This window comes from Cyprinodon tularosa, unplaced genomic scaffold (genome assembly GCF_016077235.1).
Source record: "Cyprinodon tularosa strain WSP-4 unplaced genomic scaffold, ASM1607723v1 ctg537, whole genome shotgun sequence".
Classification (NCBI taxonomy): Eukaryota; Metazoa; Chordata; class Actinopteri; order Cyprinodontiformes; family Cyprinodontidae; genus Cyprinodon; species Cyprinodon tularosa.
In genome coordinates this window covers 298,408-326,234 of record NW_024039271.1, presented here as the reverse complement: position 1 = coordinate 326,234, position 27,827 = coordinate 298,408, and the positions used below count along the sequence as shown (strand labels likewise).

General features: G+C 44.0%; 2 protein-coding genes across 4 annotated transcripts; one reads left to right on the top strand and one right to left on the bottom strand.

Moving 5' to 3' along the window:
* Nucleotides 1-268: 268 nt before the first annotated feature.
* trub1 (TruB pseudouridine (psi) synthase family member 1) lies at nt 269-8,778 on the bottom strand. Its single transcript, XM_038304537.1, has 8 exons — nt 8,763-8,778; nt 8,581-8,679; nt 3,202-3,378; nt 1,195-1,276; nt 1,046-1,118; nt 803-942; nt 661-717; nt 269-592 (listed from the first exon to the last, which is right to left on the bottom strand). Exons 3-8 carry the CDS (start codon nt 3,229-3,231, stop codon nt 345-347), a joined length of 630 nt encoding a protein of 209 aa, XP_038160465.1. The 5' UTR covers nt 3,232-3,378; nt 8,581-8,679; nt 8,763-8,778; the 3' UTR covers nt 269-344.
* On the top strand, nt 8,641-27,156 carry lrrc45 (leucine rich repeat containing 45). 3 transcript variants are annotated; one of them, XM_038304534.1, is made up of 18 exons: nt 8,644-8,806; nt 13,295-13,565; nt 15,193-15,254; nt 15,343-15,413; nt 16,264-16,442; nt 16,552-16,680; nt 16,892-17,004; nt 17,082-17,140; nt 17,245-17,322; nt 22,317-22,452; nt 22,542-22,619; nt 22,798-22,909; nt 22,978-23,048; nt 23,176-23,268; nt 23,348-23,440; nt 23,511-23,684; nt 24,208-24,355; nt 25,801-27,156. In XM_038304534.1, the coding sequence occupies exons 1-18, from the start codon at nt 8,666-8,668 to the stop codon at nt 25,998-26,000; spliced, it is 2,208 nt and encodes a 735-aa protein (XP_038160462.1). In that variant the 5' UTR covers nt 8,644-8,665; the 3' UTR covers nt 26,001-27,156. The 3 variants fall into 3 exon arrangements, with proteins under 3 accessions (XP_038160464.1, XP_038160462.1, XP_038160463.1); XM_038304535.1 differs by lacking the exon at nt 8,644-8,806 and adding an exon at nt 12,627-12,776; XM_038304536.1 differs by lacking the exons at nt 24,208-24,355; nt 25,801-27,156 and adding an exon at nt 24,025-24,087 and having other exon boundaries at nt 8,641-8,806; nt 23,511-23,727.
* The last annotated feature ends 671 nt before the right edge of the window (nt 27,157-27,827 follow it).

The window sequence follows — 27,827 nt, the reverse complement described above, 5'->3', positions numbered from 1 at the left end:
ACTAGACATTATTGTATTTATAACACAAAGTTAATGAAATCAAAACATTTTATTTCTGGATCTAGAACTGAAAATGATGTCATTCATCCCACAAAAACCAGCAGAACCAGCCCATGCTGGTCCACAGACATCCATGAAAGCAGAGCTCGTTTGTAATATCAGTTTTTCACCAAAACAAAAGAACTGAAGCAGGTTGATGACGGCCCAGGAGTCGGTCCGTGGGGACCAGGGGAAGTCCTGCCCCAGTCAGCTGTCGGTCCATGGGGACCCGGGGAGGTCCTTCCCCGGTTCCCGGTCAGCTGTCGGCCCGTGGGGACCCGGGGAGGTCCTGGCTTGGTCCCCGGTCAGCTGTCGGTCCGTGGGGACCCGGGGAGGTCCTGGCTTGGTCCCCGGTCAGCTGTCGGTCCGTGGGGACCCGGGGAGGTCCTGCCCCGGTCCCCGGTCAGCTGCGGTCCCCCGTCTGAGCAGGGCTGCAGAACTCCACAGACGTCCTCCAGCGTCCAGCGATCCTCGTGCAGCACATGATCCTGCAGGGTGAACTGGCCCTGCTTGGTCCTGATCAGCTCCTTCACGTGAGCACAGGATGACAGAGCTGTGGTAAAGAAACCTCGTTAAAGAGCCAGTTTCATCAACCAATCCCAACGAGGGGCGGGTCTTTACCTTTGCCCAGGTCGTCCACCAAGCTCCTGACATAAAATCCACCTCCACACTCGATATCTGTCAACCAGGCAGAAAGCGGTCATGAACGGCTGACAGGAAAACCACGGAGCGTATCAGAACAGAGGCGGCGGCGCCCGCTAACCAAGGGTGAAGTGCGGAGGCTGGAAGTCCTGCAGCTTCAGGCTGAAGACGGTGACGCAACGCGCAGGTTTGGCCTCCACCTGGTGACCCTTCTTCAGGAGGACAGATAGACGCTGGCCGTCCTTCTTCAGGGCTGAGTAGCTGAAACACAGCAGAACTTCAGAGCTCTCTAAGCTGCTACGCATCCCAGAAGAGCTGAAATAATCCTGAATGAATCTGGTTTTGTTGAGTGAGGCTGACTTACAGCGGAGGAACCTGCATGATGTCCCCAGTGAAGGCTTTCAGCTTCTCCTCCATGTCCATCCTGGTGACGTGCTCTGAGGAAACCGACACAGACACCACAGGCTGCAGACAGTAGGACCAAACCACACGGCAGGAAGAACTGATCCTTACCAAAGGTCTTCTCCAGAACCACGGTGCCGGTGGCATCCAGAGTATCTGTAGCTTTGCCCAGCTCCCCCACAGCCACATATTTCTGAAATTCAGTGGACAGTTTGGATTAGATACACTAAGAAACAGCAGAAAGCATCACTTTATCAACAAGTTAGCTCCTTGTTAGCCTGGTTTATGCTCAGGAATCAGGTGGTGTGCGTGTTTTTTGCAGTTAACGCCGATATCCCCCCCCCCCCCCCCCCCCCCCCCCCCTTCCACAGACAAAATTGTAGGTGACCGCAGACAGGAGGCCTTTGATTGGTCAATTCTACATCTACTCTACACTATGCATATTTCCTGTTTGGTACCCAATTGCAGAAACTCTGGCTGTAGCTCCGTCCACAGCGCCTGGCACACCTCGGACACTATCCCAGACACCGTGCAGGACGCTAGTTTGTAGCTCCGCGTGACGGTCTGTTGGTTTGCACCCGCAGCCAAAACATGCAATGTTACGGCCAGTCTTTAGGGAACACTCACGGGTGAACTGTGTGTCGTCCGGCATTAGATGAGGGGTTGTAGACGGCGAACAAGCTCGTGAAACAGACACACGGACACCCACAATCCTAGCTAGTTCCTGATTTACCCTTTGGCTTTGTGGCGTGGAATAACATAGTGCAGACAACCCTTCAATATTGGGCATAAATCCAAAATATCTGCATCATACCTGCGACAAGCTCACTGCAACACACTGCTGCGGGAGGATAACCAGTACTTTAGCCTGCAATACCCGATACTGGCCTATGCCTCTGAAAAGGGGAGTCGTTAGGGTAACTATTTGCCTGGCTTTTCAGAGGCATAGGTCAGTAACGGGTAATGCAAAGGGTGGACCCGTTCGTTCGTTTCAATTTGCACGTTTTCTAAGCCATAACAAGGCTTTGTTGGTCCACCCTATAAAACCTGGAACTCAACGCTATTTCTGACATTCTCAATTTAAAAAAGCTTCCTGGATGGGAAGAGAAATGTCTTCAAACTTGGAAACAAAGTTTAGTGGATTGTTTTGGGTTGTTTTTTTTTTTACTTTTTTTTGGAATGGCTATGACCTGGATGACTGAGAATCTTCAGTTATCTCCAGCAGCTGTTGCTTGTGAAGTTTTGAACATTTGAGTGAGGTTTCTGGGGGAAAACAGGGTGTACAGTTAGTCATTTTTCAGTAAAGGCTGTAGCAATGCTAGCCAGAAACCGGTAAAACACTTGATTAAATGAAGGAGGATGGCGGCCAATGGGATGAGTTTGCCTGGCAGAGCGCCAAAGGGGGGAGAGAAGGTGGCAGCTGTCTGGCTAGAGGTAGGACGATGAAACCGTCCTTCTAGGGCTAAATTAAACCGTCTAATCATACAGCATCAATGTTCAACAGAAAACACGTGGATTTGATGCCGGGATCCGTCATCGGCTCGGTGAATCTTTGGGAGAACTGCAGCCTGACGGGAAGGCAACATCTAGACGGACATTTTTCCCCTCTGCTGACAGGCTGAAGGACTTGGAACTGTCCCGGACCACCAAAGGTACCAAGATCTGGTCCAATGACCCTGATCTTGATGTTCTTCATCAGCCACTGTTCTCCCCTGACCAGAACCCCTCAGACCAACAGTTCTGAGGACCCAAAGGCTGCTTCCTAAATGCCAACAGAACCACAGACCGGTCGTCTCCATGCATTCTCAGAATGAATGCGTACAAAACTGGAGCCAGATCCACTGGTTCTGACTAGAAGTAGATATCAGGAAAAGGAAGAAAGGAATCGGGAAATGTTGGACCCAAGTTGAACAGTTTTAGGATGTTCTACCGAACCCTGTGGTTCTGTGGATCAGAACCAGAGAGCAGGAGGAGGATCATCATCCTGGAACCAGAGGGATGCTGTGGTGTCAGCTACGATGTCAGCAGGTGAGGACAACATTATGACATCAGGAATCGTTTCATGTCTCCGAGTCAATGTGACCAAAGCGAGCCGGTTTGGTCTGGAACCAAACTCACCTTAGAACCAGTCAACATGGAGCTGAGCATTTTGGTTCCGTCGCCGACGCCAACAACTGGAAGCACAGAGAGGATCGTGGGTCAACAGATGACGGACTGAAGTGGACCGGTACCGGTGGGATCCATCATAAACTGTGATGGCAGAGGGCGCTAGTGAGCGTGTCTCTCAATAACCAACTGGAAGACATTAGGAAAACTTAAGTTTATTTCTTAAACTTAGAATGTGGAACCTGAAGAAGATTCCCTCCCTTTTTACCCAAATATTGCCTGACTGATGTACCTGCCTCAAAAAACAGGAAGGAAGGAATTAAAACTATGAATGAATACGTGAAATTATATACTTTAAGTTTAAGAAATAAAATGTCAGAAATGATCTGGAATGGTGTTGACAGCAAAAGCAGGAAATGAATCCACTGAGCAGAGAATAGATTCATAGACACTGACCGTAGCTCATGGACTGAAACGTTTTTCCATACACGTAAAAATCGGTTTCATTGGGATTTATCTGTCCACCAAAACTCTCAATGTTAGAAATATGAAAACATTTACAATATGTTTAAGTTCCTTTTCGTTCATATTTCAAATCAGTTTCCTCCTCAGTGGGAGAGTTTAGGGCGATGTGCACTGCTGCAACAAAGGGAGGCAATTCTCATCACAACACCGCCCTCAAAGCGGCGAACCCTCCATGGGAACACGCAGATGAAGGGTTGGTGCTTAGGGGCCGGTTTGGGACTAGGAGAGCTTAGCAGCTTTTCTGAAGTGCTCTTCTTCTCAATCGTCTTCAAGGTGTTTATTGAGCGCCCTCTGTGGTCACAGGTTTAGTGGTAACACCACCAGCCCGGTTCTCCTCGCTAATGGACATTATATACATAGACGCCTCATTGGACGCTGGCCGAGGTGCCCATAGTGCAGCCATCTTGGGTCAGACCACAGTTCAGCTGCTGTCAGAATGAATAGTAGGCCCTGTCACCACCCGATCCGTCAGGAAGCACGATCCGTCCTGCGCATGAGCGAACAGACATACACCAGGGTGTCCATAAATAATGTAATTATGGTACTAAAACTACTTATTTTTGTCCTTGTCTGAAATCTTTAAAATATGTTTCATGACTTTTGTGAGACAATTTTAATGTTTTTTACATTTTCTCCATTAAACAGCTTCTCTAATGTCATCATGGGACATGCTCAGAGCAGTAAATCTGATTAAACCATGTTTATCTGCATTCTAGTGGTTTCTTTCTATAGATTACGCACTATATACCATATACATGAAAGGAAAACTTAAAACTCAAAAAGACTAGATTTATGTTTAAATCCAAAGCTGATAAAGTTAGCTCCTGGAATTAGCGTAGCATCCCATTTCCTGTACAGATCGGGAACAGAGGGATAAAACAGAAAGGATTTAAATGCTTTTATTTTCAACACAAATTTTATTTATAAAGCACATTTAAAGCAACCAGAGTTGATATCAAATTAGCAGGAAATAAGGTAAAAACGTAAAAGCTAAAATACATAAACACTAGGGTTGTCACGATACTAAACTTTTCCACTCGATACCGATACTAAGGAAAATATTCGATACTCGATACCATTTTCGATACCACTAGGATAAAATTTCAACAGAAATATTTTGATTAATAATTAAAATACAATAAATAAATAAATACAATAAACAACATTTTGAGGTTGTTTGCTGTACACAGTATTTAGCAAGCTTGATAAAAAACTTACAAAATTAAAATTAAGTTTTCCTTCCTTGGCTATGCTTTGCACACATAACAATGACACTAGTCAAACTGGTTAAGAAACAAAAATAATTCTCAGCAGCTGCAACTGTTACAAAAAAAAAGTCTGAAACTGAAAAGTGCGCAGAATTATTCAATCACAGTGTTCAGAAAGTGCATTTTCCTCTATTCTGCACTTTAGATGAATGACTGTTTAGGTGCGACTGGTACTCGATACTTTTGAAAATGAGTATTGTATCCGGATTAGGGCTGCAACAACGAATCGATAAAAATCGACTTTTAAAAGCGTTGGCAACGAATTTAATCATCGATTAGTTGTGTCGCGCGATTAATGCGTCATCCGCCGCCGCCGTCATCCGGGGGAAGAAAAAAAAATATGACGGAGCGAGTCAGCGCCGCAGTTGCAGTGTTGCCAACTCAGCTACTTTTCAGACCCCTCCAGCGACTATTTTTCAAAAAAGCGACTGGCGACAAATCTGGCGACTTTTTACGGTGTCACTGGCGGCTTTTGCCTGCCGTGGGGCGCCTCCCCCATCCCAACCCCTTTCTCCCTCTCCCACAGGAATCCCTCTCAGCGCGGCAGTCAGAGTCAGAGCCGCAGGATTTTAGTGAGGAGTTTACCCTCAGCGTCCAGACTGCAAATGAAGCGCGCATGCGCCGGGATTGACGGCGCAAATTGATCACAATAATTAAAATAGCCTGCGCTTTGTAAAGTGAAAAAAGTCGTAACATGCAACTTTTGTAAAAACAAATGAACATGGCACGGAAGCACCACTGTTATGACGCAGCACCTGAAAAGAAAACACGTTGGAGCCTTCAATGGCAGTGAAGAGAGCTGATCAGCAGGATGAGTAACCATGTTTGTTTCATTTTAAAGAGGGGAAACGTAACGTAAGTTTCTCAGTTCGCTCATCTGATGCTTTCCTTACCTTGTTAGTAGGTTACAGACAGTGATAAGGTTGGCTACTTATTTTACTTTTAATTTCATTTAAATTTGGTTAAGCAGCGTTTATATTTTCTTTATAAATAAATTAACTTGCAAATTATGAGGGCAAGGCTTTTAAAGTTTAAATCTTCTGGCAAAGATAAAGAAAAGAAGATCCTGCAATTTATGGAAGTAAAGCAGAATAAAATCCAGCAAGATCAGTAATATGTCAATTAATTATCTGCCACATTCCCATGTAAATATCTGTCTTTGGAGGATGTGTTTTTTTTACCACCCCTAGTTCTCTCATTTTTATTCCAAATACAATTTATAATTAGAATCACAGGGCTATTTTTATCTCTATGGTTCAGTATTTTCTCAAGTAGCAACTTTAACTGCTATACTTTCCTGTCTTAAAAGGCAGAACTTTTCTAGTCTAAAAAAACTCATTTGTTGAAATGGGGGGGCCTATTGTTTGAACCCCTTAGGGGCTTTAAAAAACAAAAATGCCTGTCTCTTTTTGCGCTTTATGAAACAAAGTAGCCTATATTTTGTGGATGTACAGCTACATTTCTCATGTAAGTTTGCGTAGTTTTTACACAAACATTTATTTTTCATATTGCACCAGTACAGTTAATGAGCAACCTGTACTTGTGTGCTTGTTTGTTCTGTCTAAAATGTTTATTTTGGAATAAAGAAGTTAATATAAAATTTTTTTTTTGTCCGATTCATCGATTAATCGAAAAAATAATCGGCCGATTCATCGATTTTTAAAATAATCGTTAGTTGCAGCCCTAATCCGGATACAACATTTCAGTATCTATACTTTTTTGAGTATTGATACTTTTGACAACCCTAATAAACACAATGCAATAAAACCGAATAAAAAGAAAATAAGTTAATATTTAAATAAAAATGTAACTTGATGATAGGGCTGGGTATTGTTCAAAAAATTTCGGTACCGGTACCAATACCGATACCTTCACTTCGATACCGGTTCCTGAACGATACTTTTTTCGATACCAGTTTTATAATATCAATTCGAAGAAAAAGAAAATTACTCAACATAAAAAAGTACAAATCTTGAGTTTTATTTTAAGCTCTGATTTTTCCATTTACATTTTTCCTCTTACATAAAAAAAAAAAAAAAATCAGTGTCTAATATTCACTGTAACATTGTGAGGACCTTTTTACTTAGCAGTTTTACTTTAGAAAAATTACCATGTCTGACAAACAAGCCCGTTGAATGGGATCCTATTGACAGCGCACCGCTGGTATGGGGGGGGTCTGAGCGGCTCCGACAGAAAGAATATTGGAAGGCAGGATGAACTGACTGCACTGATTAAGTTTTCAGGTGGATTTTCCCACTTACAAACATAATAAAACTACTTTATTCCCACTGATCACAGCAAATATAGCTGCAAGGCAAATAAAGGATAGAGTAGCTCCGCCCAACGCGCATCAGAGCCACTTTTGCACCGCGCAGCCAGAGCAGCAAAGCTTCTTAAGCCGCGCGTCAGAAGCTGGTACAAGCAGCAAAAAAGGAAGCAGCAGACGTGATTTTGCTTCTCCTGCTGCGTCCAGTTTGAAATTGCAGCATTATTACATTATTACAGCATTACTCCGCTCTGGCTTTGCTCTGCCCATGGGCTGCTGAGAGGAGGATGGTCGCGCTGGTTGCGGTCCGCTCTTCTTGCAGTCAAACACCGAGCAACTTTCTGCTCTTAAATTGCTTACGTCTACTCTACACTATTAGCATCAGTCTTAATAAAGTGAAGCCGCACTTTTGACCTGGGGGGCATTTTAAAGGAGTTCCGCAACGCTCACAACCAGTTCACAACAGATACACATCAACCCTGGCTGTAGGCGGGACCACCTGTGTATTTTTCCTGGATGACGCAATCACGTTAAGTGTTACAGCCAATCACCGAAACTTGGTACCGAAAGACGAGGCATGTTTCGATACTCGGTATAACCGAAGCATTTCGGTCGGTACCATAAAAGACCCGAAGTTCGGTACCCAGCCCTACTTGATGACTTGATTAAAAGCCAGGGAGAAGAGAAGAAGCTGCGCATGCGCATAATAGATCGTGCTTCTCGGACATATCGGGTAGCGACAGGCGCCTCAGATCTCATTTTAATCACATTGAAGATGAGTCAGTGATAATTTTACAATAATCTCTAACATGTCACAAACCCTTAAAAGAACAAAAGTTATAATGACCTTTCAGTTAGATTACAAAGATTTATTTACATTAAAAACTAAACTAAACTCAAACTGGATGAGATATATATATATATATATATATATATATATATATATATATATATATATATATATATATATATGTATATATTAGTATGATCAACTCAAAGTTTTATATTAATATATTAAAACTATGATTTTCAAACATTATATACTCATATAGTATATTATTAAAATTCAGTATTTTTAAGGATTGCTCTTTGATACTGAGTTTTATGATCTATAAAGGAACATTTGTAGTAATGTGATTTACAAAAGAGAGTAAAGTTATTGTATTTTTTAATTAACTTTATCTTAATTTTATAATACTTACTAACAAATAGCAATCCTTAAAAATACTGAATAAAAATAATAGTCATTCTGACAGCAGCTGTCTGAACTGTGGTCTGACCCAAGATGGCCGCCCTGTGGGCACGTCAGCCTCCAATCAAGCGGTCGCTCACCGAGTACCCCGCTGGCGGCGCTGTCCAGGGTCCCTCCGTGGCCAATCTTCACCCACTGCTTCTTCCTCTTCCTACTGTTGGGGTTATGCAGCCCCGCTTCTTCAACAGGAACACAGAGGAAGAACCGTTGAGTGACCCGCAGACCTCCACGGTTCTGCTGTTGTGGGAACCGGAGCGTTTACCTCTGAGCAGCGCGTCCTTCAGCGCGTTCAGCACATCGGCGGAAGTAGGTCCCGGTTTCTTATAAATGGCGAAAAGTCCATTTAGTGACTGAAGTTTGGCCAGAGAGCTGCCTGCCGTAGCCGCCATGTTGCTTCTCCTTCTCTTCCTTAGACTGAACTGCCGGCCCACGTGGTTTATACTGCCCTCTGCTGCCCGAGGAGGAAAGCACATCTTTTCTAATTATTATTTAATGGTAGACTTTTGGCTGCATACTGCCCCCTACCGTATCGGAGTATCAGTTATGTCCTTTGAGATTAATTAATGTTTACATTAAAGGTAGACGCCGAGTTTTCTTTCACTGGGCCCTTGATTTTACATTATTACATCATGCTCTATTCACCCATATTAATTTAGTGTTCTGAAGATATTCCGTTAGGTTATATCCAAGTAACGTCTTCCTATGGGCAACGAGTTGAAGTCACAAACTAAACTGTTCATAATTTATTCTTTATGGTACACCAGCATTCATAACATGTAGGAGAATCACTGTCCCCCAGAAATCCGCGGTTATATTTTTTGTATTTATATCTTTTAAAAACAAAGCGGAGTCGATATGACGTCATTGCTCATAGGAAGACGTTACTTGGATATAACCTAACTGAATATCTTCAGAACAGCTCCAAATGACACAAAACTAATATGGGTGAGTAGAACATGATGGAATAACGTCAAATCAAGGGTCCAATGTAAAAGAAAAACAGTGTTCCCCTTTAAGTAAACCAAATCCTATGATATTATATATTCCTTCTTTTACTCTATTTAAATATTTACGAAGTTTAAATACAGGTGAGAACCATATGTTAAAACAGGTTAAATAAAAAAAACTCAAAAAGAAACTGCAAGAGATCAATAGATCAGGACAAAAAAAGCCTGATGTAAAAATTGCAAAAAGAATGAAATAAAAATACATTAATGCAAAGAACACAAATAAAACACAGAGGAGAGTTAATAAATGATTTTTTTGTATTATCAACATTTAGAGTCTTTTTTTAAACCAGAGTGTGAGAGTGTTTCATTATTTTGGACCTTTTCATTGTTTTGCTTTTGGGAATGTGGAAGTTTGCTGAGAGCAGAATCAGATTTATGAAGGGGAAAAAAACACTCTGTAAAATCAAACAAAACATTTTCTAAATCATCTATTTTCCATCATCTTATCCTCGCGAGGGTCATTCACACTCAAACTTAAGGAGGATTTAGAGAAGCCTATTAACCTAACAGTCATGTTTTTGGACTGTGGTAGAAAGCTGGAGTACCCGGAGAGAAACCACACATGCTCAGGGAGAACATGCAGAGAGACCCCGGGCCAGGAATTAAACCTGAAACCTTCTAGCTACCAGTGCTACCCACTGCACCACTCAGCAGCCCTATTTTGCCTTTTTTTTCTTCTCCAAAATATAATTTTCAAGACATGAAATAGAATGCTTTATGCTTTTAGACGATAGAGCAGTAAAAACAGCAGGAAACATCTAGAAGCATATATCTGCTTTTTTTGTAGGAACTGTTTGATCTGATAAAAACAGTGATTTAATTTGATAAATCGTCTTTCACTTCATTTGTAAGAAAATATTTTTGTGGAAGACGCTGGATTTCCCTCCAGTTGGGATCGGAAAGAATATGGAGGATAAGATGTTTAGTGGAATTACCTGCAAAGGTAAAGGAACACCGTCGGTCTGCGATCATCATCTCCGAATAAACTAAAAGAAAATGAAATTCTCTTTCAGTAACAGGAATATTTCACCAAAGAGCTGATTAAATAAAATAATATCAAACCATGACTGTGAGAAAATGGACCTGAGGTGTGAAAAGTCATCATGGAAAATGAAACTCTGAGCTTTATAATCCATTTTATTTGAAAAGTTTAAACTGTTTGACTTGATGATTTACACAAATAATGAGTTTTATTTCTCCAAGAAACAAATAACATTGAATTCTGGACAGATGATGACTGTTCAGCGTAGGATAGACCAGACAGGAGGATTATTAATAAAAACTCTTCTGGATTTTCCTCTGATAGGAGAGAAATTAGTTATGCTTCTTTTTTTCTGTCCTTAGAGATAATGGTACCTAGATTGGTTATGGAGGTTTTAACAGGAAATTGACAAACAGAAGTGTCTCCATTTATTGTTCGTATTGAGAAACAGGCCAGAAACCTTCTGTTACTTTAAGCACTGAGGAAACTTCCTTTAAAAACAAAACTGCATCATCAGCGAATCGACTCATAGATCTGAAACTCTCCCCCCGTGTGTCTCTAATCCTGATGTGAAGCTGAAGAGACAGAGGCGCGTCGGTCTAAAGCGTCACTGAGGAACAATCTAGGAGAGGAACCAAAGACAGAGAGCCACCTTCAGAAGAAGTCACCAGCATCCTCCATTCAGAGGATGATCTGACATTATTAGAAATATTCTTCTAAAACCGTCATTAATAACTACCTTCATTCTATTATTGAATGATGACAGGAAAAGGAAAGACGCAGAAAGGTTATAATAATTGTTTAATAAAGGACCAGAGGAAGTAATGGTCTGAAAACATTGTGGGAGAAATCTTTGCAACGTTATTTTCAAATTCTTTGAAATCAGCCGTCGTGATTCCATAAATCTACATTCAGTCCCTGAATAAGAGAAACTAAAGGATGATTATTAGCATCTATCTATAGATTATCCAATTACTGAAATCATCTCCCATAATAATCTGAGAGCTTGGATATTTGGACAAACAGCCTGTTAGAAAGTTTCTGTTTTGTTGATAAAATCTTCCAGATCATTAAAGAATCCTTAAATATTTAATAATAATTTATTACTTACTGAAAAGAGAACATTTCTGTTTATTTGTGGATTCCTGCTGAACGCTGCGACTCACAGGGCAGGCAAAGCAAATGCGGCTTCTTTAAAGGATTTAAAGAAATAATAGAAAGAAACATATTAAATAAAGCAAAATGACAAAAAGACATGAGATAGATGAATTAATAGGTTTTTAGGTTATTAAAGTGTTTTATTTTTTAACCAACAGACAAAGAAAAGGAAGCTCACGTTCAACCAACTGAGCTTTTTAATAAAACTTGAGGAAAATGTAAGAACATTGTGTCACTAATCTAATCCCAGCAAAGGAACATTGGAGTAAACTTGTAAAGCTTTAACAGAATATTTTAAATGAAAAATCTTTGGTTTTCATCAGTTAAAAACAGGATATAAAAAAATATATATCCCTAACGTATCGCAGCTTCCTATTCAATTGTTTTAATCTTTTTTTAAACATAATCAATCAAATGTCATAAAATGTGACATTCTTATGTTTAACCTGTTTAATCAAGCTTCTCTCCGTATTATTTCTAATCACTCTCTTCATAGATTTATGGACGTTATGGATATTTCTCTTCAGGGAAGCAATCATTCCATTTAAATTTATTAAATAAAGAAAATTTTAATTTTGTATTTTCCCAGATTTCAAACAAAACCTGAAATGACTTTAAAAAAACAACTTATGGTTGATTTATTGAACAAATAATTCAAAGTAATGAAGAATGATCAGCATTTTGGGTTTTCTAAGGTTAGAAATGAGCTGCTGGTGGATGGATGGATGGATGGATGGATGGATGGATGGATGGATGGATGGATGGATGGATGGATGGATGGATGGATGGAAGGATGGATGGATGGATGGAAGGATGGATGGATGATGGAGAGCCAATCGCAGGTCAGAGATGAAGGGCTGAGGATGAGGATGGTGGTTTCCTGTATTCAGGCTGTCCTTAAAGCTTCACTTTGATTTTTTTCGCTGTTTTTCTGATAGTCCATAGTTTCCCTTCAATGCTCGGTCTGTCCACAAGAGGGCGGTAAAGCTAGGTAAGGATCAGGCTGAAGCTGGATGGTTTAAATCGAACTACGCTGACCATGATGCCTTGCGGCTTCCACTTCCTGGTTACTCCGCCTGTTTTCTTCTGGTTTGAATCGAACCGATAATATTTTCTGTTTTCTGAGGTTGGTTTCGTTTTGATTCTTCTCATAAATCCAGACTCGGAGGGAGAACATCTCTGCTTCCGGTTCCGGTTCTGTTCCTCTCTGCTGTGTTTTTGTTTATGGTTTAGAGTTCTGATTGGTTGAGTTCACTGAATGAGAAGCAGAACATTTGAATGAATTTCAGTTAGTCTGCAGCAGAGCTGGTCCTGCTGGGTTCTGTTCGGTGGTTCCGGTCCAGGATGGAGCCCTGAGGTCTGCAGAACCTCAGGGCTCCATCCTGGTGCATTTTCCTCCCTGGGTTACCTTTGGCCCCTCAGCCTGTAGGGACAGAGGCCCAGTCTGGTTCTGGTTCTGCTGGATGGGCCTCCATGCCTTTCAGCCCCTCAGTCTGAGGCACTTTGGTGTTTAGCAGAGAGAGATCCACAGCAGAGGGTGACCTCTGACCTCTAGCGGAGGAAATGTGGCTTTCTGCAGAAATGAAAGCATCACCTAGAAGCTGCTAAACTTGGTCTGTGGTAAAAATCTGTGTCTCCTTTCAGCTGCAGCTCAGGTCTCCAAAGGCAGAGGGAGGAACGCCCAGCATGGAGGCCTTCAGGTGGACGTACCTCCAGCTGTGTAAGGAGGCCGGCGTGGAGCCCCAGGAGAGCGTGGTGGCTCAGCTCCAGCAGAGCGGCGGCGCTCACATCTCCAGGCTGGACCTGAGCGGACAGAGCCTGACCACAGGAACCTGCACGGTTCTGTCCAGGGCCCTGCAGAGCGAGAACGTCTTCACGGAGGTCTCACTGAGTGACTGCATGCTCACTGAGGAAGGTACCACGCTCCTTTCTCTGGAGATGTTCTTCCACAGCAAGATCAGCTCCAAGAGCGACTTCCCTTTCAGGTTCTGACGCCGCGTTAGGCCGAAGTCAGTTTCTGCTTTGAAGCAAACGGATTCCTGCTTCATCCTCGTTTTCATAGAAAAGTCCTGCAGCAGATAAGCTGATCACTTTCTGTTCGTTTCCTTTCATGAACTGAAGCTTCTTCAGTCACGTTCAGCTCAAAGCTTCACAGCAAACAGCATTTTATACTGTATTGTAATTTGATTATTGGTTCTTTGATTGAAACTGTTGCAGCTGAAGCACCTAAAACTTCTGCACTTTTTATTAGAGACATTTGTTGGTAGTTTTCCAGGTTTCTACTTTCCCTTTAAATGCTACAGAGTCTGTCTGTTTTAAAGTTGTTCATAATTGAGACGTCATTCAAATGAAAGAAAATCTGAACATTTACTTTAAGAGATCTGATTACTTTTAAATATTACATTTTTAAAGAAAAAAAGTGAAAAACTGTAAATTTTTGAACATGCTTGAGTTGAGCTTGGAGAGACCGTCGATATTTGCTTTATTGGAAAATGACCTGATTGAAAGGAAGTTTGTATCATATAAGGTCTGGAAAGGAGCTAAAATAAACCAGTTATGGTTTTAGGTTCTGATGGTTTCAGTTCAGTCGTCTCCACTAGTTAATATGATTTAATGATTCTAAAGGGAAGTGTTGCTAGGAGACAAAGGAAATATGTTGCTAGGAAACACAGGACAGATGTTGCTAAGGGACAAAGGAAAGATGTTGCTAGGAAACAGAGGACAGATGTTGCTAAGAGACAGAGGAAAGGTGTTGCTAGGAAACAAAGGAAAGTTGTTGCTAGGAGACAGAGGAAATATATTGCTAAGAGACAAAGGAAATATGTTGCTAGGAGACAGAGGACAGATGTTGCTAAGAGACAAAGGAAAAGTGTTGCTAGGAGACAGAGGAAAGATGTTGCTAGGAGACAGAGGACAGATGTTGCTAAGAGACAAAGGAAAGATGTTGCTAGGAGACAGAGGACAGATGTTGCTAAGAGACAAAGGAAAGATGTTGCTAGGAGACAGAGGACAGATGTTGCTAAGGGACAAAGGAAAGATGTTGCTAGGAAACAGGACAGATGTTTCTAAGAGACAGAGGAAAGGTGTTGCTTGGAGACAAAGGAAATATGTTGCTTGGAGACAGAGGAAAGATGTTGCTAAGAGACAAAGGAAATATGTTGCTAGGAGACAGAGGACAGATGTTGCTAGGGGACAAAGGAAAGATGTTGCTAGGAAACAGGACAGATGTTGCTAAGAGACAGAGGAAAGGTGTTGCTAAGAGACAGAGGAAAGGTGTTGCTAGGAGACAAAGGAAAGATGTTGCTTGGAGACAGAGGAAAGATGTTGCTTGGAGACAAAGGAAATATGTTGCTAGGAGAGAGAGGATAGATGTTGCTAAGAGACAAAGGACAGATGTTGCTAAGAGACAAAGGACAGATGTTGCTAAGAGACAGAGGACAGATGTTGCTAAGAGACAAAGAAAAAGTGTTGCTAGGAGACAGAGGACAGATGTTGCTAGGAGCAACTGCAACCAATGAAGTAACAGAGCTTTTGTGCCCCAGGCTCCAACGCGCTGCTGACTGGACTGTTTCACAACACGTCAGTAGAAAGTCTGGATCTGAAGGTACGTCGGTTCTCTGACCCACAGGAAGGAACATCTGGAAGCTGGTATCTGAAGACGGCTTCATATCTGTGGCTTTAACTGTTTCTAGGGGAACAACCTCCGATCCACAGGAGCTGAACTGCTTGGGAAGCTGCTGGGATCCAACAAGACACTGCGCAGGTCAGAGGTTCTCCCTGATAACCGGAAACATGACTGACCTGATGTAACCATGACTGACCCGATGGAAACATGACTGACCTGATGGAAACATGACTGACCTGATGGAAACATGACTGACCTGATAAAACCATGACTGACCTGATGGAAACATGACTGACCCGATGGAAACATGACTGGCCTGATGGAACCATGACTGACCCGATGGAAACATGACTGACCTGATGGAAACATGACTGACCCGATGGAACCATGACTGACCTGATGGAAACATGACTGACCTGATGGAAACATGACTGCCCCGATGGAAAAATGACTGCCCCGATGGAAACATGACTGACCCGATGGAACCATGACTGACCCGATGGAAACATGACTGACCCGATGGAAACTTGACTGACCCGATGGAAACATGACTGCCCCGATGGAAACATGACTGACCCGATGGAACCATGACTGACCTGATGGAAACATGACTGACCTGATGGAAACATGACTGCCCCGATGGAAAAATGACTGCCCCGATGGAACCATGACTGACCCGATGGAACCATGACTGACCCGATGGAAACATGACTGACCCGATGGAAACTTGACTGACCCGATGGAACCATGACTGACCTGATGGAAACATGACTGACCCGATTGAAACATGACTGACCTGATGGAAACATGACTGACCCGATGGAAACATGACTGGCCTGATGGAACCATGACTGACCCGATGGAACCATGACTGACCCGATGGAACCATGACTGACCCGATGGAACCATGACTGGCCTGATAAAACCATGACTGACATGATGGAAACATGACTGACCTGATGCTGATAATGAAGAACCCTGTTTCCAGGCTGGTTCTGGATTGGAACGCTCTGGGTCTGTGGGAGGAAGCCTTCGCCGTGTTCTGTGACGGGTTGGCGTCCAACGCCACACTGACCCACCTGGACCTGCGGAACAACCAAATCAACCACGGCGGCGCGGCAGAGCTGGCTCTGGCCCTGAGACACAACAGCACCCTGGAGGCGCTGGGTGAGCGCTGACCTACTAATGACCCAAACATCTTAAGAACTCCTAGAGAGCTTCAGGAAATCTGGTCGGTCCACTTTGTTACTAACGACCGGCCAACTGACCTTTCCAGACCTGAGGTGGAACAACGTGGGCCTGCTGGGGGGGAGGTCCCTGCTGGAGGCCCTGCAGAAGAACAAGAGCTTAGTCCAGCTGGAGATGGCAGGAAACAACGTACCCAGTGATGTCCTCAAAGCTCTGGGTGGGTTCCTTAGCTGGAGGAGGCCTCCAAAGGTCTGAATGAGGAAAAACAGCTCAGCTCAGTCTATGTGGTTAGATCTACGTCTAATCTGAGAGGCAGTGGTGGATGAAGGCCGGAGGAGTCTTCCTCCTTTGGATGGTCTATAGAAATGTTTTCTAGAAACAAGGGTTGGTCAGGAAAATGTTGACATGTGGTTCTTCTTCATGAGTAGAGAGTACCACGGGACGCAACACAGAACGAGAGTCCACCTTAAGAGAAGGACGCGGCCGGACCCGGGTCCTCAGCAGAGAGATTCAAACGCTGAAGGAGGAGAAGAGCCGGCAGGTAACCTTCATCATATCCTCTTTTTACCTCTCAGCTGGAGGAAGAGCCAACATCTATATGTCCTTACTGTCCCTCAGCTCCTCAGCCTGATGGAGACCATAGACCGGCAGAGGGAGGAGCTGGGACGCTCCAACAGGTGGGTCCATTTGCTGTCCAGAACCGGGGGTTAGAAGAAAGCTTAAAGGTATCAGATGTTTTCAGGATCTGCTACTTTCACACGTTTCCCTCCTGTGACTCCAGGTCCACCTCAGCTCAGATCGGACAACTCCAAGAAGCTCTAAATGAGAGGAAGTCAGCCTTCAACTCTCTGACTGCCAAGTAAATCCTCCATCTTTTTCCATTTGATCTCAGCTGCTTGTCCCTCAACTTCTAGGTGGTAGACCACCTTCAGCTTCTAGGTGATAGACCACCTTCAGCTTCTAGGTGGTAGACCACCTTCAGCTTCTAGGTGATAGACCACCTTCAGCTTCTAGGTGGTAGACCACCTTCAGCTTCTAGGTGGTAGACCAGCTTCAGCTTCTAGGTGGTAGACCAGCTTCAGCTTCTAGGTGATAGACCACCTTCAGCTTCTAGGTGGTAGACCAGCTTCAGCTTCTAGGTGATAGATCACCTTCAGCTTCTTGGTGGTAGACCAGCTGAAGCTTCTAGGTGGTAGACCAGCTGAAGCTTCTAGGTGGTAGACCAGCTTCTAGGTGGTAGACCAGCTTCAGCTTCTTGTTGGTACACCAGCCTCAGCTTCTAGGTGAAAAACCACTTTCAGCTTCTAAGTGGTAGACCAGCTTCAGCTTCTAGGTGATAGACCACCTTCAGCTTCTAGGTGATAGACCACCTTCAGCTTCTTGGTGGTAGAGCACCTTCAGCTTCTAAGTGGTAGACCAGCTTCAGCTTCTAGGTGGTAGACCAGCTTCAGCTTCTAGGTGGTAGACCACCTTCAGCTTCTAGGTGGTAGACCACCTTCAGCTTTTAGGTGGTAGACCAGCTTCAGCTTCTTGGTGGTAGACCAGCTTCTAGGTGATAGACCACCTTCAGCTTCTAGGTGGTAGACCACCTTCAGCTTCTAGGTGGTAGACCAGCTTCAGCTTCTAGGTGGTAGACCAGCTTCAGCTTCTAGGTGGTAGACCAGCTTCAGCTTCTAGGTGATAGACCACTTTCAGCTTCTAGGTGATAGACCACTTTCAGTTTCTAGGTGGTAGACCACCTTCAGCTTCTAGGTGGTAGACCAGCTTCAGCTTCTAGGTGATAGACCACTTTCAGCTTCAAGGTGATAGACCACTTTCAGCTTCTAGGTGGTAGACCAGCTTCCGCTTCTAGGTGGTAGACCAGCTTCAGCTTCTAGGTGATAGACCACCTTCAGCTTCTAGGTGGTAGACCAGCTTCAGCTTCTATGTGATAGACCACCTTCAGCTTCTAGGTGGTAGACCAGATTCAGCTTCTAGGTGATAGACCAGATTCAGCTTCTTGTTGGTAGACCAGCTTCAGCTTCTAGGTGATAGACCACTTTCAGCTTCTAAGTGGTAGACCAGCTTCAGCTTCTAGGTGATAGATCACCTTCAGCTTCTTGGTGGTAGAGCACCTTCAGCTTCTAAGTAGTAGACCAGCTTCAGCTTCTAGGTGGTAGACTACCTTCAGCTTCTAGGTGGTAGACGAGCTTCAGCTTCTTGGTGGTAGACCAGCTTCTAGGTGATAGACCACCTTCAGCTTCTAGGTGGTAGACTACCTTCAGCTTTTAGGTGGTAGACCAGTTACAGCTTCTAGGTGATAGACCACTTTCAGCTTCTAGGTGGTAGACCAGCTTCAGCTTCTAGGTGGTAGACCACCTTCAGCTTCTAGGTGGTAGACCACCTTCAGCTTCTAGGTGATAGAGAACCTTCAGCTTGTAGGTGATATACCACCTTCAGCTTCTAGGTGGTAGACCACCTTCAGCTTCTAGGTGGTAGACCAGCTTTAGCTTCTAGGTGGTAGACCACCTTCAGCTTCTAGGTTGTAGACCAGCTTTAGCTTCTAGGTGGTAGACTACCTTCAGCTTCTAGGTGGTAGACCACCTTGAGCTTCTAGGTGGTAGACTACCTTCAGCTTCTAGGTGGTAGACTACCTTCAGCTTCTAGGTGATAGACTACCTTCAGCTTCTAGGTGGTAGACCAGCTTCAGCTTCTAGGTGGTAGACCACCTTCAGCTTCTAGGTGATAGACCACCTTCAGCTTCTAGGTGGTAGACCACCTTCAGCTTCTAGGTGGTAGACCAGCTTCTAGGTGATAGACCACCTTCAGCTTCTAGGTGACAGTCCACCTTCAGCTTCTAGGTGGTAGACCAGCTTCAGCTTCTATGTGATAGACCACCTTGAGCTTCTAGGTGGTAGACCAGATTCAGCTTCTAGGTGATAGACTACCTTCAGCTTCTAGGTGGTAGACTACCTTCAGCTTCTAGGTGGTAGACCAACTTCAGCTTCTAGGTGATAGACTACCTTCAGCTTCTAGGTGGTAGACCAGCTTCAGCTTCTAGGTGGTAGACCAGCTTCAGCTTCTAGGTGATAGACTACCTTCAGCTTCTAGGTGGTAGACCAGCTTCAGCTTCTAGGTGGTAGACCAGCTTCAGCTTCTAGGTGATAGACTACCTTCAGCTTCTAGGTGGTAGACCAGCTTCAGCTTCTAGGTGATAGACTACCTTCAGCTTCTAGGTGGTAGACTACCTTCAGCTTCTAGGTGATAGACTACCTTCAGCTTCTAGGTGGTAGACCAGCTTCAGCTTCTAGGTGATAGACTACCTTCAGCTTCTAGGTGGTAGACCAACTTCAGCTTCTAGGTGATAGACTACCTTCAGCTTCTAGGTGGTAGACCAGCTTCAGCTTCTAGGTGGTAGACCAGCTTCAGCTTCTAGGTGATAGACTACCTTCAGCTTCTAGGTGGTAGACCAGCTTCAGCTTCTAGGTGGTAGACCAGCTTCAGCTTCTAGGTGATAGACTACCTTCAGCTTCTAGGTGGTAGACCAGCTTCAGCTTCTAGGTGATAGACTACCTTCAGCTTCTAGGTGGTAGACTACCTTCAGCTTCTAGGTGGTAGACCAGCTTCAGCTTCTAGGTGGTAGACCAGCTTCAGCTTCTAGGTGGTAGACCAGCTTCAGCTTCTAGGTGGTAGACCACCTTCAGCTCCTAGGTGGTAGACCAGCTTCAGCTTCTAGGTGGTAGACCAGCTTCAGCTTCTAGGTGGTAGACCACCTTCAGCTCCTAGGTGGTAGACCAGCATACTCATAGTCAATATGAGTCAATATGACTTATTATCAAGTTGGCTAGTTTATTTATCCGTGATATAATAAAAAAAAAGTTTTAATCTGAGGTAAAGAGAATTTGAAGCTAAACTGCTTTAAATACAGAGAATCTGACTTTATATGTTCGCTGCTTCACACCCGGACGCAGCAGCTAACCTGTCAGATTGTCATACAGCGGTTAACTGAATACTGATCTTAACAGGCTGATCTGAAACTTTAACAGAAGTTGTTTAAATGTTCCTTTCTGCATGCGTATTACTATGGGTATGCTGGTCCAACGGGGTATGCTGGTCCGACGGGGTATGCTGGTCCAACAGGGTATGCTGGTCCGACAGAACACTGGTGTTCCCACGAAGGTCGCTTGCCGAGTCGTTTGACCCGGGTAGACGCGCGTCAGTGAGCTGGTCCCACTGCCACTGGAAGCCCCTTGTTCCTGGGTTTGAAATGGTTTATCATCCATTGCGAATGGGGTAGTAATTGTTAGTTGGTCAGCTTTAACCCTCCGTTTAGGTCCATCTAGTGCAGGGGTCGGCAACCCAAACTGCTCAAAGAGCCATATTGGACCAAAAATACAAAAAATAAATCTGTCTAGAGCCGCAAAAATGTAAAAGTCTTATACATGCCTCGTATGGAAACACCGGCTGTAAGTGTATTATCCCACTATAGAAATTGACTATACGGGCTTAAATATATAATAAGCATTCATGATTAAATCTTTATCCTCGAGCAAATGTCACACAGCAGCATGAGGTGAGGGACGAGCAGTGAACGCTCCCATCGCTCACCACACGCCGCTTAACCGCCCTTCACCGCACGGTTTAAGTTTTGTTGCATTGATGAAATTATAGAAACAGGATAAAGAAATCTTTCTATGGTGGACGTGTTTCTGTTGGGAGGAGTTGATTGAGTCATGAGGAACCAAGCAGGAAGTGACATCATCAGAGCAGAGCTCCATCACCATCGTTCTTTGGTGGGATTTATATTTTTAGGATTTGGGGAAAATAATGGAAGAAAGTTCCCATCACTGCATCAGAGCTCTACCTGTTTGATCTGTGGACAGTTTTCCATCCTTGCACCCAAACTGGCAGCAGTAGTGGAGTTTGGAGATGTAATCCACTTCTTAAATCTACATTTGCTTTCCTCTAATTTATCCAGAAGTTCTGCAATCACCATTTTTCTCTCCCTCCCAGCTTGGTTGCTGGCTGCATATTTAGCTTGCCTTCCCTGGAAATGCCTTTCCAAATTTTTATTTTTTGCCAACCTCTCATTACCAAGCAAAAATGCGGGCAATCGTTCCGCATTGATAATGAAAGCAAATGATTCAGCCCATCCTTTGAATCCTCTTTTCTCATCAGCTATCTTCCTTTTTTGCCCTTTGGGATCCATCGTCTGAGACACTCCAGCAGCCTGGCTCTGCGCAGCGCTGGTTGCAAGTTATGACCACTGATCTCTATGGCTATGACGCAAATTATTGTTTAAATTTATTTATTATACAAATGTTTACAGCTATGGAAAACATAATTATTTTTGGTTTGACCTCCTGCACACCATATTAAAACAAAAGAAAAAAAACACCTAGATTTTCAGAAATTTTTGAAAAAGCTCCAGGGAGCCGCAAGGGGAACGCTAAAGAGCCGCGGGTTGCTGACCGCTGATCTTTTGGATGATGTCACGGTGTGTCCTGGGCTCGCAGTGAAAGGAACCTATAGCTGCTTGTGGACCATATTGGTTCTGATTTGGACCAGATGAATCAAAGCAGGAAGTGATATCACAGGTTTCATCATGCAGGGAATTTACTGTCAGTCTACCATCATTGTCATTTTACAGACTTTGGTTTCTGGAATCTCTTTGGATTGTTTGTGTACATTAACCAGAGCTTTTTTCCTTTTTACCAGGACTGTAGATACAACTTTGGGTTGATGTGTTTCACAAAGATCTATAAACATAGAAGCTTCTGTTCAACATGATGGACTGTGAACAGAAGCTCCTGCTGATGTTCTGCTGCTGTAGGAAAAAACCGGGCTTGACTGCGATTCTGTTGGACCCTGCAGGTTGCAGATGACAGAAGCAGCCTTGGTCCTGTCCGAGCAGAGAAGCCAGAGTTTAGGAGAACTTGTGTCCAGAATGAAAGCGGAGAGAGAAGAAGAGAAGCAGCAGCAGATCAGACTGAGGAAGAAGCAGGAGGAGGTCGGTGAAGCTTCACAGGTTCTGGCTTGGAGTCCTGACCGAATCGTGGTCCTTGATCTTCTGTCTGTGTTTCTCTTCTTTGCATGAAGGAAAGTTCTGCCAGAGAGGGGAAGCTCCACAGAGAGATCCAGAACCTGGTGGAGACCAACGTCCAGCTGCGCAGTAAAGTATGAAGAAGCAGGTGACCTCCATCTGTGGCTGAAGGTCTCACTCTGAACCAAAAGCTCCTTTCTGTCTCTGTCACTAACCGTGGCTCAGGGTTCTGCTGCCTGGAAAGGTTCTGATCCAGTTCTTGGCTAGAAGCTGAGCAGCAGAGCAGATGTTCAGGTCTTGATGTGTTTAAAGGTGGAGGAGCTGGAGTGCAGGTGTTCAGCTCAGCAGCAGCAGGTCTTTGAGCTGAAGACGGAGCTGACCAACAGCACCACGGAGCTCCGGATGAGACTGACCAAAGCAGAAGGTCAGCCAGCATTCAGAACCTGGACTGAAGAAGCAGAACACCAGCTGATGTCCTCTCTCTGTCCTCAGACCGTGTGGAATCAGAGAAACGAAGGTCCAAGCAGACCCTGGAGGACATGGAGACTCTTCATCACAAAGAGGTGCTCATCATGTTCCTCTGAGGAGGTCTGGTAGCTGCCTCCAGCTGGTCTCCTGATGCCACTAGAACATCTAAGAGGCTCTCTGAATATAATATAATCTAACCTGGTTAACAAAGTTCTCATATAGGTGGAGCAAATCAGTCGGCATCTAGAGGAGAGTGAGAAGGCTCTGCAGGAACGTATCTTCAAGCTGGAGGCCCAGAGGATCCGGCTGGAGGAGGTCAGGACTTCTAATGATCTCTTTCTGAGCTGGAAACGGTCCGTGGATCTCCTCAGATGATGGATGTGTGTCTCTGTAGGAGCTGAGCAGGTCTAAAGCAGCGTTGGTGACTGAGAGAGCCCAGGCAGAGGAGGAGCTGGGGAAGGTCCGAGCCCAGATGCGCCTGGAGGAGGTAGGCTAATAACATCTGACCGGGAGAGAAGGTCTGCCTTATTCATCTCCACCTTCTCTGCCCTGAGCAGCAGGAGCAGATGTCGTCCCTGGAGGAGAAGCTGGGCTCCCTGCGTTCCTCCATGCAGGAGATGCAGCTGCTCTGCTCCCAGAAGAACCAGACCATCTCAGAGCTGCAGGCCAAGAACGGCCATCAGAGCGTCCAACTGGACGGCCTGCGGCGCCGGATCGAGGAGCTTCAGCAGGTCAGACACAAACAGTCCTAACAGGTCTTTCATCGGGTCCCATCTTGGGACCCGATGGATCATGGGCAGTCGTGGGTGAGCGGTTAGGGTGTCAGACTTGGATCCCAAAGGTTACCGGTTCGACTCCCGACCCGCCAGGTTGGTGGGGGGAGTAATTAACCAGCGCTGAGGTACCCTGAGCATGGTACCGTCCCGCCACACTGCTCCCTTGGGGCGCCATTGAGGGCTGCCCCCTTGCACGGGTGAGGCATAAATGCAATTTCATAGTGTGCAGTGTTCACTTGGGTATGCTGTGTCACAATGACAATGGGAGTTGGAGGAGTTTCCCAAAGGGCTTTCACTTCTGAAATGGACCTTAAAGCTCCAGTTTTACGATCGACAGCCTGTTAAACACAAGATCAACGAAAAAACCAGACCAATGCAACTAGAAGCTGCAGCATAGATCTGTCTGTGAACCTCATAGAACTTAAACTCTCTGTACGGAGAGAGGAAAACGACATTGTTCACCTGAATGTGATTCCAGGACCTGGCGGGCAAAGACCAGGAGAAGGTGGCTGAGGTGGGCCGGGTCAGAGTGGAGCTGCAGGAACAGATTGGACATCTGGAAGCAGAGAGGACGGCCCAGGAGGGAATGAAAGCAAAGATCTTTGCCCTGGAGAGAGAGATGAAAGGTTGGACCATCTTCATGCATCTAGAAAAGCTTTGCTCCATCAGAGCCCAACATCTCAGCAGTTTCCATCCCAGTCTGGGCTCCCAGTTCCAATTCAGTTTTCCATTCAGTTTATTTCTATAGCTCCAGTTCACATCATGTCACCTCAGGTCACTTTATAGATCCAGATCAACCAGATCATCCAGTCGGATTGATTAAAAGTTTTCTATCTAAGGAAAACCAGCTGATTGCATCGACTCATCAGGCTGAGGCTGCTGCCATCAGGTCTTTCTATGATTCCTGTCTGTTCTTTAAGGTCTGTAGCTCAGTGGTTTTCTTCAAACCAGGTCCTGCAGCTCCTGGTGGCTGCTGAGGAGGGACTCAGTCATTAGATGCAGGTCTGCTGCAGACTTCTAGAACATGCAGCGGGTCTGAAAACCAATGATCTAGCTTATGCATGCTGCTTCTTTGATTCTTTGGCCTCCAGTTCTGCTTTAGGGATTTCTGGGATCCTCTCCTCTTAGATGCGGGTCTTGGTCTCTCCACCTTCCTAACTATAGTTTCCTGTCATACTGTGCTCGGTAATGCCATGGCTTCTTCCTCTCTGAGCGGAGCTTCAGGAAATGTAGGTACCGGACTGAAGGTCCACTTTGTCCTAGACTCTGAACCCGTCTCTGTCCTGAACACTGATGGCTGGACCATCCCATCAGGTCTCAGAGCAGATGGAGGAGGAACCTTCAGGTATGGGCTGCTGGAGGTCCACGGTTCTCCCCCTGGTTCCTCTGGATGTTTCCATGAGGTCAGGTGTTAGGAATGAACCAATCAGAAGCTTCCAACATCACGTCTGTTGGAGCTGACTTTATAAACAGATGTTTTCTCATCTGCTGGTGGAGGTTCTGTCATCTGGGTCATAGTCATTCAAAAAAAAAAATCATTCTCATTATTTTGGAACAACTAAAAAGGGAAAACTGCTTAATTTCATGCCAAATTGTTATACTGCGTATAAACCCCCACATTGTTGGATGTTTAATTACGTCAATTAATCATACTTGAATAAAATCTGAGCTCATCTGATGAATATTTGGTGGGTTTTTCTATCCTTTAGATTAATAACCCAAAAAAATGTTTTTGAAAATCTGAGGCTAACCAATGCTAACTAAAGACGTGTTTGACAATAAACATGTTTCTGATGCGTTCGTGGTCCCCAAAAAAAACTGGGATTTTTTGCTTTCAATCAATATCTTCAGACAGAAGAAACTGTTCAGAATTTCTGTATCTAAGGAGCTGCTCAGCTGTCTGAGCCAATCAGAGGAAGTTTGGATTTCAGCCAATCAGCTGATTGGTTCTTCCAACAGAAACAGAAGATAGCGAGGGGAAGTTAGTTCCACCTTAATTAGGGGCGTGCTGGTGACCCATTCTGTGCAGAGATCAGGGAATCATGGCTCTTTGTGTGTTTTTATTTCCCAGCTCTCACAAATGATCACAAAGAAGTTCTCCTCGATAAGGAGAGGGAGAAGTCTTCATTACTGGAGAAGCTGCGCCTGAAAGAGGCGGAGATCCAGAGGATGAAGGAGGACGAGGCCCAGAGAACCAGCTATCTGCAGAGCGCCATCTTCACCTATGTTCAGGGCTCCCCTCTGGCACGCTACGGCAGTCCCAACAACTAACTGGGAGGCGGACTGGGAAAACCACGCTGACGACGCAGCGACTACCGACCCATCAGGAAGCAGAAACGCTCCTCCTCACCTTCCCCTCATCAGGAGCTGCTGACAGATCCGACATCAGGAAGAGATCTGAAGGCGAACACGCTGACTTCCTGACAACGTTTCCACTGTAACCTGAGCAGAAGAAGTTACAACCACAAACAGCAGAGATGGTCATGGTCACCCTAAACAATGTTTGGATGCCTGAACCAGCTTCACTGCCTGTTTTTATCGGATCATTTGGTTTCCGCGGAGACGGAAACGCCTCCTGTGGATGAAAGGAGCTCAGTCTGCTGCAGACGGAGGTTTATACGGCGACATTAGCTGCTCTTCTGCTCTGACTGCAAACCTGGGAGACTATTTCAAAGTGACATCAGCGTCTATGGAGGGAAATTTTTTCCATTACTGTTTAATGCAAAGAATAGGTTTAGTAAATAAAAAATAGAGAAGAAAATGCAGTCCAGAAATGAAACTTTAAGAAATAATTTCATCAAACAAACAAAAACGGTTTTAAAAGATATTTCGGAGTTTTTTCTACATTGTTTTTTCGAATATTATATTTCAAATGTAGTTTTTTTAAATTCTATTTTTATTTTTCATATATTTTTTTCCAAAGATTTTAGATTTTGACTTATTTTTTCAAATTTCTCTGTTTCAGATTGAATGTTATGCATTTCTTTAGCAGCAAAGATGCATTTTAATTGGTCCAGAGCGAGCGATTTGATTGGCTGGAAGGGAAGGAGGTGGGATCTGGAAAACTATTGGTAAACAATGACATTTCTGAATTCAAAAATAAAATATAAGAAATGTATAAATACAAGGTTACTCTAAAACCTAATTTTGATTAAAACTATTTCATTATTGGAATGCATTGTCCACTTTTAAAATGTGTTTTTGTTATTTTTTTATTTCCCTAAATATAAAACATATTTTTGCTTGAAACAATAATAGAATGAAATTCACTCCATACGTTTTTAGAAGTGAAGCAGATTGCATGATTTACAGATGCTGCTTTCATCTTTATATTATATATATTTGTACATGTATTTTTTTCAAATGTATTTCAGTTCTGCTCTGTGATTTTGTCCAACCAAATAAATAAATATTTTTGGGCTTTATCATCATCATCATCGGTGCCTACCTTAGCAATGCATTGCATGGAGGCCCGTTTTTATTCTGCGGACATTGATGCGACTCGGACCGTAGGATGAACCCCCACTATGCAGAACGTCAGCCTCGAGATTCCGGGTGCTATTACTTTTATTGGCTTTTCCAGTTACCATGGCGACTAAAAACCATGCCCCAAAAAATCCCATAGGATTGAATGGGAGAGGTGAAAAAGAAGACATAAAAAACATAATTTTTAAGGCTTCGCTGTTTGGTCATACAGTCACCAACAGTCTAAAGCTCTGATGGTTGATAAATCCTTCAGCTTCTCAAAGCGTTAGACGGTATAGTAATAAGTGCTACATTTTTTCCCCAAAATCATCGTTCAGGCCCCACAAAGTTTGATGGAAAATCAGATTTAGAGATGATGACATCACACAGCAGAGTGGAGAGGAACGGATTTCTTATGAGCATTGTTTATTTTGACAGCCATCTTAGATTTAGTCTTCACCAATATTAGTCTTAGTCGCATTTTAGTCATTACGATACGTGATAGTTTTAGTTGATTAATACTTAAAAAAGGTTTTAGTCTAGTTTTATGTTGTAAAAAAAAAAAAAAAGAAAGTGAAACATTATCATTTCGAATACCAACCAGATTCTTTCCCAGACTGACAGTTCTATCCT

What these genes read in the sequence shown, in the direction of transcription:
- trub1 (XM_038304537.1), bottom strand. Translation starts at nt 3,231, where the DNA reads ATGCTCAGCTCCATGTTGACTGGTTCTAAG. An exon ending in ATCATGCAGGTTCCTCCGCT is followed by an intron (nt 943 to 1,045) that starts GTAAGTCAGCCT and finishes GCTGTGTTTCAG; the next exon opens with CTACTCAGCCCTGAAGAAGG. An exon ending in GCCTCCGCACTTCACCCTTG is followed by an intron (nt 718 to 802) that starts GTTAGCGGGCGC and finishes CCTGGTTGACAG; the next exon opens with ATATCGAGTGTGGAGGTGGA.
- lrrc45 (XM_038304534.1), top strand. Translation starts at nt 8,666, where the DNA reads ATGCAGCCCCGCTTCTTCAACAGGAACACAGAGGAAGAACCGTTGAGT. An exon ending in CGTTCAGCACATCGGCGGAA is followed by an intron (nt 8,807 to 13,294) that starts GTAGGTCCCGGT and finishes GTCTCCTTTCAG; the next exon opens with CTGCAGCTCAGGTCTCCAAA. An exon ending in TGAGGAAGAAGCAGGAGGAG is followed by an intron (nt 22,453 to 22,541) that starts GTCGGTGAAGCT and finishes CTTTGCATGAAG; the next exon opens with GAAAGTTCTGCCAGAGAGGG.